Below are 23,752 nucleotides of genomic sequence, written 5' to 3'. Positions count from 1 at the left end.
AATGTCGAACACTTAATGAGCTATTGATTTTGGGGAATTATTTACAGCTACACCAACCTTGACTGTTCTTATGCAAGCATATGCATGTGCATTTCTTATCCTACTCATCACATGTCTGTAACTTATTTTTTCCTGACTATATATATCAATTCACACTTGATTAAATCGAGTTGACTCACACGCCTATATTCTTGTATTTGAATTACTTTAATTCCGTTATTCGCTAACAACAGTTAAATCGATAATTATATACGAGGATTGGCGACATGTGTATTTCGTTAGTAATCAGGGTACGATCAAATAGGAGTCAGATAATGGGCCACAAAAAGCCTTGTCCCCAAATGTGTTTGTTGAAAGAGCGGTGGTCATGTGTTAAGGTAAAAGTTTTCATTCTTAGATGATTCTATAAAAAAATTCGGTAATCAGTTGACGAGTAACTGATAACGAGCTAGTACTGAATAGTCCTGATAGTTCAGCTTGATTTAATCGGTCCATAAATGACCCATCGTTGAGTTTTGTTGGGAGGTCTTTCACGTTTTATGTGTGAAACGGCCCACAGTTGACTTACCAGATACCCTATTTCTTAATGTATCCTCGCTGAGGCTGCACGTTAGTAAACTTGATTTGTGAGAAGTGTTACTTGGCCACACTAACCAAGTAAATCAAGCAGTCAATTGCAATCCATACAATCCATATAGTACTTCACTAGTTATGACAGGTTTTCAGATCATACTGTGTATCTTAGGCTATAAATACACTGTTCCTGAGGGCTACATAAACGAAAAAATATTAATTCGTGACTTTCGTTATATAGGTTGAAAGTGGTGAATAAGTCACCCAGAGTCTTTCTGTACAATGTTATCTGGTTCATTATACAAGAGGTCAGAGACTTATTCACCAATTTTTAGCTGTTTCCTAGCAGATCACAGTCTTTTTGAGGGCAGGGGATGGATGTTCGCATAGCTCACTCAAAATGTGGGTGACCAATTATTTTACTCAAAGTCATAGACATTCTCGTATCCTGGCGATTTAACAAGCCATATATTTCTTCAAAGTTCTTGAAACAGCTTCCACTTAGCATTATGCAGCGAAATTCGAGTCTTGAGTGACATCACCCCCAAAGTTATTATTTGTTTGCAAAAGAATTAATTCGACACATGTATTTAATAATTATAATAATTTGTTGTGGCATTTTAGAGCTCTATAGTGTTTCTTTCAGTTTGTATAACCTCATAGCCTGCAAATATCAAGATTGGATGGAATAAATGACTACAGATATTATTTATGCATAAACGACTACACTGCGAGACTCTGCTAATTACCGTTTTAAAAACAAACAATTAGGAAGCCGACTGTATGCGGCATTAAACTACTCCCAACCCCAGTGTTGCCTAACTCAGAAGCCGGGTACACGGAACTTTATCATAACAGTCACTGAAGTGAGTGAAGATTGCATCTTTTGATAACCTGTGGTCTAGGATACCAGCGGATGTTTCTTTACCACTAACAACTTGGAAGCCTGTGTAACCAATTTCGAAAACATGCTATTCTTTGGAAGGCCGAGATCTCGCTTAATTGCTTAAATAGTTGTATTCAAATAACCTCTTTAGAATTTTGACAATTATGTTAGGTAAACCTACTGGGCAATAGTTTTAAGGACCAAATAGAGTTATTTTTTGAAAATGGAGTGCAGTAGAGTGTTTTCCAATTACCTAGCTGGTTTATAGGTGTGTTTAAAGAAAGCGAAAAGCTTGATGGTAAGTAGTTTTAGTTTATATAATAGCCTTTGAATTATTATGTCTGATATCGTTGCTCTTTTTTGTCAAGTTTATTTATTAGTTCAAGGGGTGTCAAGCTATCAATCGGACACTGTGCTTAGATTAAATTTGTCCTAATAAGGGTATATACAAATGGGTGAGTGCAAACTGGACCGACATCGATTATGGGGATCATTATTAGGAGTGAACTGTAAAGGGTGGAATTTTTCATATTAATGTAGATGTACATATCAAATATATTTTTAACTTTATATATTATAGTTCGATATGTCCAAATGTTCGGTTCCAATGAATTTTAAAGAATTTTCCAGTTTTCGGATGAGTAGGGTCAATACTCTTTGCCATCCCATTTCAGAAAGATCTCCGACAACTGAACTGTGGATGTTGTACAGTAAGATTTTCAAAACTTGACTGTGGTGGTTCCCTTATCTTGATGTTCATCAAACTCACATGATTTCAAAATAGTTTGTTGGCACTTTGATTTTTTTCCCACTTTCTGTGGGTAGTGGTTACTCAATTAATCCGTCAACCTAATTACATAATCAGTAATTGGTACTGAACGTATTTCTGCTAAAGGACGATATGGACATTAAGCTTTCTGTCGGTTGTATAATGTTGTTGAAGGTGTTCTGTTTGCCGGAGCTTTTGCCATGTAAATTGGCTCAGATGTACTTCATTTTGATGCACTCGTAGTTTGAAAATACTATTTAACTAATGACCAGATAACACTGCTTACTCAAATAGTTCCTATTAAACAGAAGTAATGATTTCATGTTCTATGTGGTCCAAGAAAATTCCAAAAATGTTAGAAAACCTAGCGAAGTATGATGTTTGGTTCAGCCTGTAGCCGAAAATCATATGAATGTGGACCCAGTTTATCCGAACACATGAAAATGGTCACTGAGTGACATGATTGGAGGTTAACCGAACAAAACAGTTGACTAGAATCTAAAGATACACAAAGTTGTCGGAGCTTACAGACACAACCAGTAGCAAATATAATCGTCAAAAAAAACACTGCTTCAGCTCTTATAGTGTAATTCTGAAAGACTCACTTTCACCTGAATTGGGTATTGATGTTGATGTCGAAGAAGAAAATGGAAGATCCTATGTAAAACCATGTCGCTCAAAATACAAAGTTTTGCCGAAAATGTAGTAACACTTTTTTAATACAAATCTAAATGGTTACCATTAACCAACTTATGTTTAGATGTTTGAAAAGCATTGCTGACAGGTAGTTCGAACTTCACTCATCTTTTTTTATGTATTTCAGGGCGTTTACTAAGTATGAATCGTCATGGATACTTGGTTATTATTACGAGACATCAATTAGTTGTCTAAGAAACAGAATCCCCAAAGTTAGATCATGATAAATTTAAAGAAATATTAGCATTTTTTATTTAAACATGAGAAAATATATTATTAAGCATAAATATTTCTAAAATAACATTATAATTAATTAAGATTAATAACTCAATTTTCATCATTATTAAGCGGAAAAAAAATAATAAAAATTCGTGTTGAAGAATATATATACCATTTGTTCGTCAAAATCTTCAGCATTCAACAGTTCTATTATCAATTTTGTGTTACCATAGAAACCATTCACATTCAATGCAAATTTGAATTATTTTCCTCTTTTCTTTTTTCTTCTTCAAATAATCAAAATAAACTGACAGTATATAATCATATTTATATATATTATCTGGAAATGTAAAATTACTAGATGTAATTAGCCAAAATTTAAAAAAAAAATGCAATTCATAATTAAATATTGAATTGATCCATTGAACTGTAACTTCATTTATGATTTAAATCATTCAATTTTCATACCATAATTGATAAATAAATATGTAAAATAAATAATGTTTTTGAATATAGCTAAATGTTTTTTTTCAACTGTTGATATATATATATATATATACTTAGAAAATTTGTTTGTTTAAATTGTTTACTTAATTATCTTTTGAAAAGAATCAAAACAAATTGAAACTTAGTAAGAATATTATTAACTAAAACAAAAAAAACACTTCTAAAATGTCTCTTCTTTTGTTTAAATAAATTCAATTTTTTGTATTTGTTTTTGGAAGTTGTTATCGGCTTTTTCATCAAACCTGATAACTAAAAAGAAAAAAAGGCATAGAAAAGAAATAAAAGGTGATTGTGTAGAAAGTGTGTTATATACCAGTTATGAAATACATGGTAAATGAATATGATTCATATTCAGTTGTTTATTATTAAGTTAATCATCGATTTTCTTGGTGAATATAAGATGAATGGTTACTTAAGAAGTTATTCCTAATGGTGTTAATATTGTTTACCTTTAGGGTTGTTTTTAGTGTTTAGTTATTTTACATCATAAACAAAATCTAGTTGATAGATCAGAGAACATAAGACAGCAGCTGGTAACTGCTTTCTACTAGTTTAAAACTCATCCAGGTTGAACTGTTGCGAATAGGAATACGAGTGGGGGCAATCGAATGTATGCACAAATTACAGACTATCTCACTAAATTCTGATAACCATACAGCAAACAGTTAATTTGCAAAATAACAATCAATTGTCTCAATCTTAAATGTTCCTTCTGCAAATATCAGTCCGTCTTCTCTGACTTCATTGTTCATGCATTTTCGTACCGATTGCGTTTCATTCCTGCTCTTTCCTTATCGGTCTTCTGCCAAAATACATGCTATGTCTGACCATCGCCATATACTACTTATATGGATATAAGTAGACCACACCAGAGAACAGCGACGACCAAGCAAAACAATGACTTTCAGATCATAAGACTTTGAGTCAATGCTTGATGAAAACTATAATAAAGTTGAACTCATCTCTACAGGTAACCAAATAAACAATCATACTGTGATTTTCAGCATGATTATATTGTACTAAATATTAAGGAATATTGAGGTAAATTCTGAATTCCTCCTGTAGCTCCTCTAGGGGTTACTGCCGGTCCCAAGCCCGGGTAAAGGAGGAGGGTTGGGCATGGGGTTAGCGACCCCATCCCGTAGAAAATCAACTCGCTAAAAAACGCTAACCAGAAAAAATCATTCAAACCATTCAAACTCTGCCCTGGGAGTAAAAGGAGGTAAATTCTGAATTCCTCCGAGTTCCGAGTTCCTTCAGAAGTCATGAGGCCGATGCACCTTCTTACAACCAGAGCGACAATTTTTATAGGTACATGGAATGTCCGAACAATATGGGAAACCGGAAGAGTCTTCCAAATTGCTTCAGAAATGAGAAAATACAACCTGGAGGTGCTTGGAGTCAGCGAAACACATTGGACGCAGGTTGGACAACAACGATTGTCTTCAGGAGAACTTCTGTTATACTCCGGTCATGAAGAAGAAAACGCCCCACATACACAAGGAGTTGCATTGATGCTGTCCAGAAAAGCACAAAATGCACTTATTGGATGGGAATCTCATGGACCAAGGATCATCAAAGCCTCCTTCAAAACAAAGAGAGAGGGCATTACAATGAACGTCATCCAATGCTATGAGCCTACCAACGACTACGATGAAGACACTAAAGACGAATTCTACGATAGGCTACAGTCGATCTTCGAGAAGTGCCCAACCAAGGACCTGACCATTCTGAAGGGAGATTTCAATGCCAAGGTTAGAAAGGACAACACTGGATACGAAGACGTCATGGGACGACATGGACTGGGAGAAAGGAACGAAAATGGTGAGAGATTTGCAAACCTATGTGCCTTCAATAAACTGGTCATAGGTGGCACCATATTCCCACACAAAAACATACACAAAGCCACTTGGATTTCACCGGATCACATTACACAGAATCAAATCGACCATATCTGTATCAACAAAAAGTTCAGGAGGACGATGGAGGATGTGAGAACTAGAAGAGGAGCTGATATAGCATCCGATCATCATTTGCTGGTCGCCAAGATGAAACTAAAACCTAAGAAGCACTGGACAACGGCACGGACGACATCACAAAAGTTTAATACGGCCTTTCTTCGAGATGCTGACAAACTCAAAATATTCAACACAGCCCTCAGCAACAAGTTCCAGGCCTTTCATGATCTACTCAATGGAGAGGAAACTACCATGGAGAACAACTGGAAAGGTATCAAGGAGGCACTCGTTTCAACATGTCAGGAGGTTCTGGACCAAAAGAAGCACCACCACAAGGAATGGATCACTGTTGGTACACTGGATAAAATTGAAGAAAGGAGGAACAAGAAGGCAGCAATCAATATCAGCCGAACAAGAGCAGAAAAAGCCAAGGCACAAGCCGAATACACAGAAGCAAACAAGCAAGTGAAGAGGAGCATCAGAACCGACAAACGTAAATATGTGGAAGGTTTAGTGATGACAGCGGAAAAGGCTGCAAGAGAGGGAAACATGAGATAACTGTATGATACAACAAAGAAACTTGCTGGAAATTACCGTAAGCCAGAAAGACCAGTGAAAAGCAAGGAAGGCAAAGTAATTACCGACATTGAAGAACAATGAAACAGGTGGGTAGAACACTCCAAAGAACTCTTGAATCGACCAGCTCCACTGAACCCACCCAACATCGAATCAGCACCCACAGACCTCCCAATCGATGTTGGCCCACCTGTCAACAATTGAAGAGATCAGCATGGTCACTAGACAAATCAAGAGCGGCAAAGCAGCGGGACCAGACAACATCCCGGGAGAGGCACTGAAAGCAAATGTAGCAGTAACTGCCAAGATACTACACATCCTCTTCAGTAAGATTTGGGATGAAGAACAAGTACCAATAGACTGGAAAAAAGGACTTCTGATCAAGATACCAAAGAAAGACGATCTCAGTAAGTGCGATAATTACAAGAGCATCACTTTTCTCTCAATACCAGGGAAAGTCTTCAACAGAGTATTGTTAAACAGGATGAAGGATTCCGTAGACGCCCAACTTCGAGATCAACAAGCTGGATTTCGTAAGGATAGATCGTGTACAGACCAAATTGCAACTCTACATATCATTGTGGAACAATCAATCGAATGGAATTCATCACTCTACATCAACTTCATCGGCTACGAGAAAGCATTCGATGGAGTGGACAGGACGACACTATGGAGGCTTCTTCGACACTACGGCGTGTCTCAGAAGATAGTCAATATCATACGGAACTCCTATGGTGGACTAAACTGCCAAATCGTCCACGGAGCACAACTCACCGAGTCGTTTGAAGTAAAGACCGGTGTAAATCAAGGTTGCTTACTCTCACTGTTTCTCTTTCTCCTGGTGATCGACTGGATCATGAAGACGTCAACATCTGGAGGAAATCACGGGATACAGTGGACAGGCAGGATGCAGCTTGACGATTTAGACTTCGCGGATGATCTGGCCCTTCTATCACAAACTCAACAACAAATGCAGGAGAAAACGATCAGTGTAGCAGCAGCCTCAGCAGCAGTAGGTCTCAATATAAACAAAGGGAAAAGCAAGACTCTCCGAGACAATACGACATGCACCAATCAAATTACACTTGATGGAGAAGCATTGGAGGATGTGGAAACCTTTACATATCTGGGCAGCATCATTGATGAACACGGTGGATCAGATGCAGATGTGAGGGCGCGGATCGGCAAAGCAAGAGCAGCATACCTACAAGTGAAAAACATCTGGAGCTCAAAACAATTGTCAACCAACACCAAGGTTAGAATTTTCAATACAAATGTCAAGACGGTTCTACTGTATGGGGCGGAGACGTGGGGAAATACGAAAGCCATTATCCAGAAGATACAAGTGTTTATTAACAGTTGTCTACGCAAGATACTTCGGATCCGATGGCCAGACACTATCAGTAACAAGTTACTGTGGGAGACAACAAACCAGATTCCATCCGGTGGAGGAAGAAATCAGGAAGACGCGCTGGAAGTGGATTGGGCAGACTTTGAGGAAATCACCTAATTGCGTCACAAGACAAGCCCTCACATGGAATCCTGAAGGTCAAAGGAGAAGAGGAAGACCAAAGAACACATTACGCCGAAAAATAGAGACAGATATGAGAAGAATGAACAAGAACTGGATAGAACTAGAAAAGAAGGCCCAGGACAGAGTGGATTGGAGAATGCTGATCGGCGGCCTATGCTTCATTGGGAGTAACAGGCGTAAGTAAGTAAGTAAGTAATCTGACGTCGTAACTGATGAACACTACTCATGTCTGTGTTCAAACGCGCATCAACGGTGATTCCAGTTGTTCGTTCCACTGAATACCTAAATAAATGAATGGGGAAATATGAATCATTGCCTTCTGTAGACAAAGTTAGATGCTCACACCGAGAAATAAGAGTGATAGATTAAATACCTGTTGAAGTTCCAGCTGAACATTGATAAAAAGTAGTGAGCTTTGATGTAGTGATTTGAATTTTTCGGATAATTTATAGTTGTGAATCTGTTTGTCAGTTTTCTATAAACTCCGCCTGGAACCCTTCTAGGATTACTGCTGATCCCGAATACGGGCAACAATGAGTTGGGTATGAGGTTGGCAACCTCATCCCGTAAAAAGAAAATTCACTAAAAATGCGCTGACCAGAAAAAAATAATTTACACTCTGTTCTGCGATTTTCTAGGTCTTCACTCAGAAGAGTTACGACGTATCATGCTAAACGTCAAGATATTTCAGAAACCACAATGCTGATGACCACAGTGACAATCAATGTAGGTACATGGAGGGTCCACACAATGTGGAAGACCGCGAAGACTATTCAAATAGTGGCGGAAACCAGAAGATACTAATTAGCTTTGCTCAGGTTAAGTGTAACCAGTTGTACACAAGCTGAACACAAAGACTAGCTTTGGAAGAGAAGCCGCTTTATTTTAGTAATGAAGAGGAAAATGTATCATACACATAAGGATTTGAGCTGGTGCTGTCAAAATAAGCAAGAAAACGCTTCCGGATGGGAATCTCATGGCTTCGCAACGGTCAAGATATCCTTCAAAGCAGAGGAGGATGAGTTGGGAGTGAATATGATCCATTGCTGAACACTCAACAATGATGACAATGAAGGGGTTAAAAATTAGTTTTGTGAGGCTGAAGGTCAACGTAGAGAACTATTCAGGAAAAGAGCTGACCAACTTGATATAAAACCTGAACACTAAGTTTTATATAGACAACACTGAGTAGAAATAAATCATGAAGCGATATGGACTGGAAAGGTTCATGTAAGATGCGTGAACAAAAGAGAGGAGATTATATAGCTTTAGATCGCCATCGGGTGGTGGCCAAGCTGAAACCAAAGATAAGAACGCATTGGAAAATTGGACAAGCAACAACACAAAAGTTTAATACACCCCTCTGTCTACATCTTAACAAGCTCAGAGAATTCAAAACAGCTCTCAACAACTCCCAAGTCTTATGAGATCTATTGGAAGAAGTGAGAACCACTACAAAAAGCACACTGGAAAGGGATTAAAGAAGCAACAATTTCTACACGCCATTGGGTGCTGGAGCCAAACAAGCATCACCATAAAGGATGAATCCTTTCAGACATCCTGGACAATACCCAAGGAAGAGAAGTCAGGGAGATAGCAGTCAACAATAAATAAACAAAAGCAGAGAAAGCCGATACACAGAGGTAAACGACAGCAATAAACAATTCAAGAAAGTGAAATATGAGACAACTTTATAATAAAAAGAAGGAGCTAGCATAGAAATATGGTAAACCAGAGAGACCAGTCAAGAACAAATAAGACATGCCAATCACTGCTATTTAAGAACAGCGGACTAGGTGGATAGAACACTTTGAAGAGCAATTGACTGGTCCAGCCCCACTATACGCATTGGGCCTCAAAACAGAACTTACAGACCTTCTAATACAATTTTCTTTATTAACAATAAATCAGCAAGGTCATCAGACAAATCAAGAGTTGGAAGTAGTAGTGTGGTGTTTGCTACTTATGTCGACAGACATAAGTAGTATATATTGTCAATCAAAAAAGGTATGCCTGACAGCAGAAGGTTGGAAAAGTCATGTCGAAGAGAACGGAAAAAGAGAGTAATTGTTATAGCGATAAACGAGCTATGAAGTTGGAGAAAACTGATGGAGGAGTTGCAAATGGAGTATTGAACATATGGTTTTTATATTTAACCAAAGGATTCCAACTTCAGGATTGCGTAATCATCTGTTATGTATAGACCGAATCGGAACATCGCGCTTTATTGATGAACAATAGATTGGATGGAATTCATCACTATACATTAACGTACCTCAATATGGGAAAGGATTCGATAGTGTTGGCAGGATAATTAGGTGGAATCCACTACTATATTATGGTGTTCGTGAAAAGATCGTCAACATAATACGGGACTCCGAAGAGGGACCGAATTGCAAAGTCATGCATAAGAGGCAGCTCATAGATGCATTGAAGTTGATGAATGGTGTCAGCCAAGACTGCTCACTCCCACCTCTCCTCTTTCTTATGGTTGTTGAATGGATTATGAAAACCTTCACATCTCAGTGAAAACATGAAATACAATGGAGAGTTGGGTGCGGCTAGACGTTTTGGACTTCTCAGATTACCTAGCTCTTCTGTCCTGTATATAAGAAAACATTCAGGTGAAGACAGCTAGTGCAACAGCAGTCTCTACAGCAACAAACATCAATATGCACAGGAGAAAAAGCAAGATACTGAAGTACAACATCACCAGCACCAACTAAATCACACTCAATGAAGGAGCTCCGGAAGATGTGAAAAATTCTACATATCTGGGTAGCATTATTGGTAAATAAGGATGATCTGATGCAAATGTGAGGGAAATGATCGGCAAAGCAAGGGCGACATCCCTACAACTGAAGAACATATGGAACTCAAAACAAATCTCAACCAAAATCAATTCCAGAATATCCAATATGAACGTCAAGACAGTTCTACTGTATGAAAATGAGACTTGAAGAACTACTATGAGCATCATCAAAAAGTTAAAAGTATTTCTAAACAATTATCTACACAAGATACTCAATGTCCGTTGACCAGATACCATCATCAACAGTCTGCTGTGTGAGAGAACAAACCAGCTTCCATCCGAAGAGGAAATCAGGAAGAGACGATAGAGTTGGTGGGTAGAACATATATTAAGGAAATCATGAAACTGCACCACATAGCAAGTCCCAACTTGGAATCTTCAAGGCGAAAGGAAAAGGGGCAAACTAAAGGACACGTCGCTCCAGGACTTAGAGGCCGACATGAAAAGAATGAATAGCAGTTAGAAAAAGCTGGAAAGGAGAGCATAGGACAGAGTTGGTTGGAAAATTTGGTTGGCGATTTGTGCAGCATTAGGGGTAAAAGGCATAAGTAAGTAAATAGCTGAACATTTTGTTGATGGAGTATTTACCCTATACTGCACATCCTTTTTGTATGGATAAAGTTATATTTTCAATATTCACCTCTAACAACGATTAAAATTAACACTAACAAAGCTCAAATAACATCAAATTTTTCATGGTCTTCGGAAGATTTGCTAATTTTTTTATAAAGGGATAATATTATTGGATTCACAGATTTAAATATGTAGTATATATTAAGATGAATTTCGTTTAGAAACATGGAAAATATATGAGCTTCCGAAACAAGGAATTTAAAAAGGATGTTAGACAATCAAAATGACCACTTACAATAGTTAACCTCCGATCATGACAACTAAGTCATTGGATAACGCTCGAGTAGCTCCTGAAAGACCTTCACAGTTATAAATTCCATCGTCTCCTGGTCTTACATTTGAAATTGTCAGGGTACTCACAACAGTTGGCATTGGTGAATCGCAGTTTCTGGGTACATTGCTTATTCTGAAACGACTAGGCTCATCAGGAAGACATCCCCAGTTGAAGCGCCATATCACATAGGGTACAGGATTGCCAGTGACTTCACAAACAAGTACTACAGTATCACCTCTACGAACAGAATAACGTGTAGTGCGTGGTTCTGCAATCATTGGTGGAGCTATAAAGTAGTGATTACCAGTTAAATTAGTTATTCAAAGTAATCAAACAAGAATAATATTAAGATATGAACTAAATGCTTTTAAAAACAATTGTTTAACGGCAATATTATAGACACTCAGACCGTTTGTTTTAAATGAAGGGATTAGGGATTGTGGTGAGTCACATTTCCTTGAATAGAAATATTAGGTAAACACGATGAAATATTTGGCTTTATTTTGCAGTTGTTGGGCCTTGAAAAAACTGATACTCAAATCTTGATAGGAGTAATAGTGTTACACATGAAACTGTTGCATAGTTTATATTCACTAATTTTATACTAATAGATGATCAAGTGTATGATTCTTTACGGTTGCTAATTAAATCGTGTCATAATTGACAGAAAACACCTAAAGTAAGTCTAAAGTTCTTAGTTGGTTATCTTCATATATCCACGGTTGACTACGTTTGTGAATATACTACAGATTCTAAAGCATCCCTTTTAGAGGAAAATAATAATTTAGGTGATATTTTAGTAAAATATTCGTGAAACTGTTTAAGACAGCTTATTTCGAACCTGATCAGATCATTTTCATGGTTACTACAAAACAATGAAAGCTTTTGTTATTTACCACTAAGTATTTGATTATGAACTCAGTTTGATGACTGGTAATTAGGCAGAGGCATCTATTAACCACGCATATTGTTTATTATTATTCTAAATGACTTATCATTGTAATCTACGCCACTTATCATCAATTAATTTAAGGTTAAACAATGAATTCTTTATTTGAAATAGGCTAGAAGCTTATGAATTTTTTAATTAATAAGAGACCTTTTTCTTTATTCTCGACTGAATACGTACTATTATAATGTACTAGGAGCCATTTCACTAAGCTTGGAATTCAGGATCAAATATCAATTTCTGACCAAAATATGTTCTTCGTTAAGTTTAACAACCATGATAATAATAACCAATCTAATTATCATTACACATCTAACAGAAATAAATTCTATTTAATCTGGAAGATAATCAAATTGAATGAACCAGGTTCGAGGTAACGTAAACTAATTTATTTTGATGAAAATTCGGTTAGTGTTATTAAATTTATATAATAATTTGTATGGTTTATTCGGTCTGTTAATAGGGAAAACATATCATTAGAACTGTTTTCTTCTTCCTGGCTGTACACCTACATTTCATGCTAGTTAGTACTCAACAGTATAACTCATCCGGAATCTTAAAGGGATTATTACCTCCCATGAAATATGAACTTATATCACCTAGTATGAAAGATAAGTAGGATATTTGATAATCAAAAGCATGGAACTTTCAGTTTTATAGAAGCTTAGGCGCCTCCCAAAACTACGGAGTGACATCAATCATGAATCTTAAATACAAAGCTTCCTCTTGATTGCTCCATCCACTTAACATTAAGGATATACCAGCTTAAACTGATTGATCTTTTAAAGTATCTAAAGTGGAAGTTCGCCATTAAATTACTATCTACTTGTATCAGTCTTACTTTGCATTTTGAAATTTTTGAGTACGTTGTGTAAATGTGTGTATTTTATTTATGCCTGCAAACAGGCATATTGTCATAATATAATGTGGGAAAAATTAAAATCTTATTTTATCTCATTGTTAGCCTATATACATGAAAACACATATATTTCTAAAACATGTATGAATAACTACACAGGTTGAATTAAGGGATTGTGTAGTGAACAAGAACACACAAATTAGGAACAACCGGATCTATTTGAATATAAAATTACAGATTCTCTTAGTAAAATCTGAGAACCATACAGTAAATATTTCGTTTGCAAAATGTCAATCAATTGTCTCAGACTTAATTGTTCCTTTATTTCCACATCAATTATTCTCTGTTCTAGTTCTTTTTTCTTCGATCTTCTTAACCTTCTACTGCCAAGTATTTCACTTTCGAGTGATGATATATACTACTTATATCTGTGAATATCAGTAGTATATACCTTAATTGTAGTGTTAACTTTATAGTTGAATAAACGACTAGCGAATAATTTAGTTTAATTAAATTACTATACATCATAATAATTATATCAATAAAATACCAAATTTATATTATCTACAAGACATATATGGTAAAATTTTCTTATCATGGATAGATATTTTAAATACTTGGTTACTTATTTAAATTTATTTATTATTACAATAAATAGTTAAATTCTTTATTTAAACAAAAGTCCAAGAAATAGGTTATGTAATAATTGTTTTTATTTATTAATTTTCTTTGAACTGGTTTACACATTTTATAATTTATGTTTGATTTATCTCATTCACTTTCCAGGTAGCTGGTATATATATATATATAAATTTAAAGGTTGTATGGAAAGCATATTTGATGTTAGTGAATGAACTATTAAAAACTGGACAACACAGAATATGAATCTTGTCCTAGTTTAGAACTTATCAATGGTGAACAATTAAAACAATAAACGGAAGGTTTAAACTGATTAAGAATTTGGTTATAGTTAATGTCATCCTTGTCGACTGTTTAGTGTTTTCAGAAGGGGGTTTTGTGGAGATTTTTAGGAATATTATATAGTTGAGATCATGAGTCAATTGAAGATAGACCACTATGGAAAACTTGGAAGCACTGGACGGCCGTTTCGTTCTATTGTGGGACTCCTCCTCCGTTGGATGCCGGCTCAGTGGTCTGTCGGTTAAGTGCTCTGGCGCGAGACTGGCAGGTTCTGTGTTCGAATCTCGCGAGTCGGGATCGTGGACGCGCACTGCTGAGGAGTACCACAATAGGATGAAATGGTCATCCAGTGTTTCCAGTTTTTCCATGGTGGTCTAGCTTCAATCGACTCATGATCTTTAGTGTTTATTAAAATTCTGTGGTAGCGTCTCAAATCATAAAATTGGGTAATTAGAAATTGTTAGATCGACTCGTAAGTAATGCACGGAGGATAAGTGATTATGACGGATTCTATTCGAATCAGCTTTATTCTCCCTTTTATTGGTTAGTGGGTTCACAAAATATGTTGCAGATTTAATAGCACCATCATTTTTCAGCTAAGGAATAATAAACATGGTACCAAATTAGAAGCCTTCTAGATTTATTTATCAAATCATAAGTAGTCTACCAATAGGTGCAATGTTTGTCTTTGAAACCGTCAGGATCAGCCTAGGGAAACTCGACATCTCTACTCAAATGGCTGCGTTCAACTTCGGATTACCTTGACTGACATTAAGTTCATATACTTCGGAAGTTACATAATATAGACTCTTATCCACTTCCAATGAAATATCATTAATTAGTTACTCATTTGTGTTTCATATGATTTTACTATAGCTGTTATAACGTTTGTTTTATTAAAACACAAATATTAGTGTTTGAATATGATAGGGATTTTTAAACAGTTTCTGTTATTATACATTGTCACATGATTTCACCATATTGATTATAACTAACCACCTTCTGATGAATTTCTTATTTCATCTTAGACGACTTGTCAACTTTACAAATGACACATATTGGATGTATCCGAACCGATGCAAAGGTTTATTCCTCTTTTATGTGTGACATTATCTAAGTTCACTTATAACTTATAAGTGTTTAAATTATTTTGGACATTATGATATAATTGTCAGAGATTTATAATTGAAGGGTGTGATAATGAAGTTATTGAATGCAGTTATCCATTAAGATATTTCTTTTTGTAATTAATTACTGATTATTAGGAACATTAGTGTAAGAGAATGTGTACACACTTTTTTCTTTCGATCAAAGGGTATTAGTGAAATTTAGAACATTTGTATATTCCCATTTATGTATCATTTCATGATACTGTTGTATATTGCAAAAACTTGTAGTCTAAAATTATAAGCATTTCAAAGAGAAAAATATATGTATATTGCTCAATGAACAAAGCAAACCCTGAAGAGAAACGGAAAAGAGGAAGGTAAAAGAACACACTGCGTCGGGAATTATAAAAAGACATGAAAAGGATGAATAGAAACTGCGAAGAACAAGAAGGATTATCTAGGACAGGGTTGGATGGAGAGGATTGGTGGGCGAACTATGCTCTTCGATGGGAGGTAACAGGCGTAAGTAGTAAGTGCTCAATGAACAACTTAATTTTTATTAATAATTGAAGTAGCTTGTAGCTGAAATTAATCTTATCCTAGTATACTATACAAAGATTCATTTTAAAATAGTGAACAAATTGGGTTTTTCAATTCATACTTATTTGTCGACGGGAATGTATTGTGTCGTTGTAGAAAAAATCATATTTTCTTGACGATATCCTCAAACTGTTTCTAATTCTGTACAGTATTTTTAAAAATGTAATTCAAGTACATCAACAAAAGTAATTAAAGCTTTTAAATGACCATGGATAACACTTTTTTATACACCCGCAATAGAAGACATACTTCTGGCCAGAAATTAATAAAACTTCAAGCATCAGCTCTAACATGATATAATAGAAGTATTGAATTCATACACTTTTAGATGCATTGAAATTTTAGGCTTGTCATCTTTATAAATATTTTTGAAAGCTCTGTGTTTTTTGTTAAAGAACAGTGCCAAATTTGAATCTTGAAACCTTAGTGGTCTGTTTTAAAGAAACTTACCACAAGTTAATTCATCTTCACCATCACTGCAATCTCGATCCTTGTCACATACAAAAGCCATTGGAATTTGACGACCATCTCGTTTACAATTAAACATTCGATCTTGACAACGTTCTGAAGCTCGTGCTTATAAATGAATTGAAAAAAAAACTTTATTTAAATTTATGCTATGAACACTTTGCAAATGCTATGAAAAGATCAAATTGGTGAATACAAATTGAGATACTTAGAACTGAAGTAGAATTTGATAAGTACGTTAATATCGGAATGATTCCATGTCAGTGAACACAAAAACACACATTAATAATTTTAGCTAGGAGTGTTTTATGGATTAGTGGAATAGCATTTACGGCAACGTCTTTGAATTTACAGCAACTGTTTGAACTATGTCTATTTGGTATGGTTTCACTAATGTACATTCTTCAGAAAAAATAGTAAAGCCTTTAAAATCTAACCACTTTGTTAATCCCCAGAGATAATTGACATGATTCATAACTCTTACGCTAGTCTAGTTCAATAATACAAGGTTGAATTTTAAATTGTTAAGACGAAATAAACCATTTAACTAAAGCTAGTGATAATTGTGTTATGAAGGTTATATTTTTTTGTTTCTATCTAAAGGATTAACATTTTATTCTGTCTATCATTTGATTATCATTACACAGTAAGAAAAATCAAGTATCTAATTGTAGGGTATAGTATAAATATGATTTGTCTTTTCTAAGTTTGTTATTTATTATGTAATCATGGATTCACTCAAGATAACATCCAGAAATCTTATTCTACTAGCATTATAAAAATACTTTTTCATAGATATCTTGTCGACTTAGATAATTTGCTTTGTTCTATGGAATCTCAATGAATTCATTTCTTTCCCAATAATTTTAAACGTTACATTGGGTTACAGTTCTTTTTATTTGAAAATCATTCAATAGTTACTTCACCAGAAAAAACAAACATTCTATGGTTAATTTTCAGCCATTTCTTTGTAGATTAAATAAAATCTAACAAAATGTAATTTTAATTCAATAAAAATGAAACGCATTTCTTTCAAAAAATTATTGCTTCGAAACAACCAGACCTGACCATTCTGATGGGAGACCTGAATGCCAATGTTGGAATAGACAATGCTGGATACTAAGAAGTCATGGGACGACATGGACTGGGAGAAAAAAACGAAAATGGCGAGAGATTTATAAACCTATGTGCCTTCAATAAACCGGTCATAGGCGGCACTATATTCCCACATAAACGCATTCACAAAACCACATGGACTTCACCGAATCACACTACGGAGAACCAAATCGACCATATCTGTATCAACAAAAAGTTCAGGAGGACGATGGAGGATGTGAGAACTAGCTGACAAGCTGATATAGCATCAGAACATCACTTGTTGGTCGCCAATATGAAATTAAAACTTAAGAAGCACTGGGAAACGGGGCGGACAACATCACAAAAGTTTAATACGGCTTTTCTTTGGGATACTGACAAAGTCAACAAATTCAAGATAGCCCTTAGCAACAGGTCCCAGACATTTTATCATACATAAAATGGTTTGACAGAATAATAAATCAATATTTAGCATAGTCGATCCAAGAACTAAGGAAATAAATAAATTTATTTGTTTTTTTTTAAGATGATCAATATATGGTAGGCAAACTCTTATACATAAATATTGATATTTTTACCTTCACAATTTGATTCATCAAAACCATTCCCACAATCACTTTCACCATCACAAGTCCAATGTACCATGAATGTTGATTTTATCGGTTCTCTTCCTTGATAATATTCACATTTTCTTGAAAGTGGGTCACAAATATCTAATGAATAGTTGATGTAAAGATATATATATATTAAGATTATACAAAAGACAAGTTATCATATTAACTTTTATTTAACAATTATAATACTTACTTACGCCAATTAACCCTCGTGGAGGAGCATAGGCCGCCCACTAGCATTATTATTGATAGTAAAAATCATTGAATTCATTACTCTTACATGCTTTATAAATAATTTTCTTTAGTGTGAAATCGATTATAATGATTTTTTTCAATATATAATTTGAATTCATGAAATACTGGAAACCAAGTCATACTGTTTAGATCTATTATCCCTTCAGAGTTTATTTTTTCTATACTTTATAAGATTAGAAATATAGATAATAATTCTGTTTATAGAAGACTATATTCCTCGCCAAAGGTTCAACTTTATTGAGTGTTAATGAGAAGAATAAACATTATCGACTTGAATAGTTTGAAGATGTACTGCTCAAAGAACAGTTGGTCAATAACTACAAATATTTTAATATGTTTCTGATAAGTCTTGCTAATTAAACACTATACTAGGTTCCTAAGCTATTCTCGTAACCCCAAGTTAAATCTACTCAGCAGCTTGAACACGAGAGAAAAGGTGCAAAATATGTGAGAAGCACTTTACTCCAAAGGTTCATTTATGTGCAGAAAATATGGGGTTTTTATAGTATTTTAGAAGTCCTTGGGTTTTCCCGAAAATTCTGGAATGCTACTAAACATAGTAGCAATATAATAATCAACCAATCAGAAACTCTACATGTGACATTTCACTTTTGTGAGGTTTCTGGCAAAACTTCTAGTGAACGCTGATTAGATAAAATGCTTCTTAGTGTTTCCTGAGCCTTTTTTGTCTTTTGAGAGAAATTTTCTGGATCATCTCAACAGTTTCATAAATAAATCAAAATGATTTTATCACTAGTACAGCATATAGATTTTTGAAGAAAATAATTAGAATATCACTAAAATTTCTAAACATCTTCAGTGGTATGTATAGATTAGTATTGATAGATGGTAAAACAAAAAATAAATCAGAAAGGATCTATATTCTGTTAGACAATTAGTTTTATTTATCTCTTATTTCGATAATTAGTGTACAGTTCAAAAGCCTAATATTTTGGTCAGTTTATTATATAAGCAATTATATGAAGAGAGTGAATCTAAATTTAGGCACAATTTAAGTTACCGGAATTTATTAATCTTAATAACAGAAAACAGGTTGGTAAGTTTAATAACTAAATTATACGTTTATTTTCATTTTTTTAATCGACCCAGTAAATTATTTGTCCTACTCACTGCACATTTTAGGATCTTCATCTGAACCATCATCACAGTCCCTTGCTCCATCACAAAATCTTCCAGCTGGTAAGCACTGACCAGAACGACAGCGACGTGAACCATCTGGACAAATATCTTCAACTGTAATTATTGCTGATGCCGGTCTACTTGGTTCCTGAAATCAAAATTTAAAATTTTTGTAAATAAACTGGGACAATAATAATCTCATTCAAATAATCGGTTGTTTCATGTTTTCAGTCTTCTTACTGAAAATTGTTTTTAGTTCATAAAGGCAAAAGAAAACGTTATATCTAATGAATCATCCAAGTAATTTATAATCAGATTCGTATGACCACACAAAGATTGAAAAGATTAGAAGTATAAAATGCACTCCGTTCTTTCTTTCTCTCTTTATGAGAAAACTGATAAACTTCAAGGAAAGTAGTAGAACACTAAATGGTAACAAAAAACACGACAATTTTTATTAGTCTATCTTTAGTATCTTATTAGCTTAGAACTTTAAAATAGTTTAGTTCAACTATTTGATATCAACTAATGAATAACTAATTGAAATTAAGGGATACATAAAATATTTTCGATTGTCATGAACTGATAAAGAAATTTAACGACAAATAATCATTTTCATCCATTTCATCAAACTATTGTTTGCATTTAGTTGCCTATCTAAATGTTGAAATATTCTCCTATGGAACCGAATGATTTACGGATACATTAGATTACATTTTTGTCATTTAACATTCTTGAAGTTATTCCGCTTAGACTATGGAGCCCATTAACATTTGAAATCAGTTCATTTAAGTAACAATCAGCAGAAATCAAACATCTTTTCATGTAAATGATCAATAGTTGAAAATGTTCTGTTCGATGTTTGTAACAGATTTCTTTTTTTATTGTTTTCCAGTCAGTGATTAAACATTTTAAAAGTACCAAGAATGAATATTGATCAAGGATCGTTTAATCTTCGTAAACTAGATTTATTTTTTGAAAACTATTCAAAATATACAATAGATCTCTGGGTGAATACCTTTAGATTTTTTATTTTATTTAAACACATAAATATTGCTACAAGGGGGAACCAGATATATATGCGCCACACAAATCTCATTTGATTTGTGTGAGGGCTGTGATACTGCACACGTGCCCAAACTGAAGCAGGTGGTTTTCTTAGGGAGCCACATCCGGAGCCTTTGACCTAAAGGTCTGATCCACAAGGCAGTGGAGCATCGTGAAGAGATGCAGTCCCATGGTAGTCGCTGACCAACGATTGATTCACACGCCATTTTTTTCCCTCAGGATACTGGAGCCCAAAAGCACCATTGGTTTGGAACCAGGGTTTTCCAACTCTCCTAGGTGGACGCGCCGTGTCCACCAGCCCGGTTAAAGCGTCGGACATTCGCTTTTCGTCCTCTCGATTTTGTAAACAACACCCCCAACACGAGAAGGCAGTGAGTAGGACTTCCGTGGCAGTGGCGCTGTATACGCATGGCCATGTGAGAGCATTTTGAGAGGGAGAGCTGACTCTCCCCACTCTTGGCCGTTCCAGGGCATTTGGGGGCACCTTTAGGTAGCTCAAAAAATGGTACAAAAAATTACTGGTGTATAGTTACGTCAGATTAACTAATCATGTTTTGTTTAAGCACACTTGATATTTTATAATGATTCTCTTGAATCACTTTTGGATATTTATCGTGGTCATTTGAAACAAAAAAGATATTTATATTCGTCAAATCTATGGCAATTAAAATAATAACTATTTACTCAATGTTCACGGAACAACTAGCTAAACAATTCTGTGAATTGTAATATATATATATATATATATATATATATATATATATATGTTTAATACTGTTTATCGTAGAGACGGTAAATAATTATGGCTGGTATATGATTTGTCTGTCTTATGATACACGTATTAAGGTGATACTGTGTGCAAACCGTTTGGGAATAGAAGGATTCAAATCTGCCAGCTTTGGATGAAAACGTATTTCTAAATTAATAATGAATTAAGTTTATGTGCACTCTAACCATTATGGTGTATCTTTGAAATATTTAGGAAATTTATGTCTTACATCTGAAAGGCATTCAACAACCGTTCCATTTTGATCTGGACCCAATCCTCGTTGCAACACAAATCTTACACGGTTTTCACTGACACGTGTAGTTTCGAAACTGATCCTTGAATCTCTGACTTGAAATCGTGGAGTAAATGAAGCCGGTTGTCCATCTTCGGATGCAGCGAAACATTCAAACTCTACTGGTTGATATGGTCGAACGGTCAATCTCTGAGGTGTGATTGTCAATACATAACTTCGTACTGCTCCTTTGTGGTTAAAAGACAGAACAATTGAAATTCAGTAGAAAACATTTAAATATGACACGTGAACTATTAAGACAATCTTTCATTGTTATTTTGTGCAAAACTACAAATCAGGTTAAGTAAAACAAGTTTGTCATCCTAACAGCTTCATGAAACTTGACATTTTCAATTTTATCATTCCGTTTATTAGTTTATATTCAATTGTTTGACGGATATTTTAGGGTTCCTAAGATTTCTACTAGTTATCTACCTCACACTGATCAAGAGCTTTTTAGTGAATCCTTGAACGGGTTTTGTATTTAAAAAAGACTTCTTTATATAATGTATTGGAAATAATTGCTGACCTTATAACGGTCTATATGTATCTGAATACAGAGAAGGAATTTCATTAATAGCGAGAACGTTAGAAGTGAATAGCAAATTAACAAACTGAATATCTACAGAATGATAGCTTGAAGAGATTATATTCATTGTGTTTAATCTTGAAACAAGCTGAAATAACCACTGTCAAGTTTGTTTACTAACCATACCACACTACTGAGCAGTAAGTTACGTATTAGTTTTGAAATTAACTGCTTACCAATTAGAAATCTAAAATTTGATTCCAATAAAACCATGTAACACTACGCAACAAAGATTGATGGTTTTATCTGCTTCGTCTATTACTTATAATTGCAAATGAGGAACCACTACCATTCCCACGACATTGAGTAATCCTCATATTGAATTGATTTTTTTCAATCTTAGATATTTCAAGTAATATCACTATTTGTTTATTTGTAATAAGCCAATCGTTTCTGATTTCAATAACATTGTGCATAGATTAGGGACTATGTAAAATGTAGTCCGAAAAGAGTTGTATACGCAGATTGACAATTTTATCCCCTTAAGAAATTCGGATGGTATCAAACAAGATATTGTGATGATCAAGCTTTCTAACACTTAAAATCCATCTTGAAATACTAACCTCTGAATTTTTATTATTTTACGATCTTAGGATTTCAGATAAATAAAATGTTATACAAGTGAAACTTGACTATGACGTAAATTGGGTTGTAGAATTCAAAATAGTCTAAGCTCCTTTAGTATTTAAAAATGATGCAGAAATCGACAATTTGTTGTTATTAACAAATTTTACAGTCAGAAGTCCTATCTAAAGACCAGCAAGAAGCTTCTAGGATTTTAACGCCGAATGAAAACATTTTCATCCTCCTACTTCAGTTTAAAAGACACTCTCCAATTTATTCAACTGCAAGAATAAGTGGACATTTCTGATAAATTCCTTGGTTTGCTTTAATGTATCATCATTACTCACCAAAATCACATTAGAAGAAACCAGACAAATAATATGTCAACACGCTTCTACTTATATGTACTAGAGTTGTTCAGTTTAGATTCAATAACATCTTATATCGTCAACTTGATGGAATGGATATAAATAGCCCACTGGGTACAACCTTGGCAGATTTCTTTATGGGAAACCTAATATGTATTTGGTTAGTTTATTTCTTTTTTATGAGTTGCATAATGATAACGTTTATATATTGCTCCTAAACAGTTCCGTTTTTATATTCTTGGTTGTTTATTCCAGAATATTCTTATTCTCAACCTATGCATATTAACAATAATTAACATATGAACATCTTTTGTCGTCCTCACACACTTATTGCTCTTTTCACTAATTTTTATTGACGAGAACTCTTCTGATATTATGATATACAGTATGCACAGTGATTTTTAAGGATTAATACTACTAAGTAAAGATGGAAAGTGGCTAGCAGTGGAATGTAGGACGCGCGTTTCGTCCTATTTGGGGCCCGTCAGCTGGATGTACCTGCATCTCAGAGTTGATGTTCACTCTGGTACTCAAACCCAGTATTTTTCGCTTTAAACGCCATCGCGTTATCCACTCAGCTACTGAGTCCTGATAGCCACTTGCTTGTGCAATGAGGTGAAGTTTGAATTCACTTGGTATTGTTTGTTTGAATCTT

At 34.7% G+C, this 23,752-nt stretch overlaps 1 protein-coding gene across 1 annotated transcript in view; it reads right to left on the bottom strand.

Annotated features, from left to right (window-relative positions):
• Positions 1-3,573: 3,573 nt before the first annotated feature.
• Positions 3,574-23,752, bottom strand: part of Smp_020550 (low-density lipoprotein receptor (ldl)) — a gene marked incomplete at its 5' end in the record, with an annotated part of 30,253 nt that continues 10,074 nt past the window's right edge. Inside the window, 6 exons of the mRNA XM_018797031.1 lie at positions 3,574-3,899; positions 11,399-11,723; positions 16,326-16,451; positions 18,017-18,151; positions 19,439-19,595; positions 21,514-21,764. Of these exons, the coding sequence (XP_018646828.1) occupies positions 11,404-11,723; positions 16,326-16,451; positions 18,017-18,151; positions 19,439-19,595; positions 21,514-21,764 (989 nt within the window). The 3' untranslated portion in view covers positions 3,574-3,899; positions 11,399-11,403. The remainder of the gene's footprint in view (positions 3,900-11,398; positions 11,724-16,325; positions 16,452-18,016; positions 18,152-19,438; positions 19,596-21,513; positions 21,765-23,752) is intronic.

The sequence above is a fragment of the Schistosoma mansoni genome (genome assembly GCF_000237925.1).
Source record: "Schistosoma mansoni, WGS project CABG00000000 data, supercontig 0169, strain Puerto Rico, whole genome shotgun sequence".
In the NCBI taxonomy this organism is placed as follows: domain Eukaryota; kingdom Metazoa; phylum Platyhelminthes; class Trematoda; order Strigeidida; family Schistosomatidae; genus Schistosoma; species Schistosoma mansoni.
This window is presented reverse-complemented; position numbering and strand designations above follow the sequence as displayed.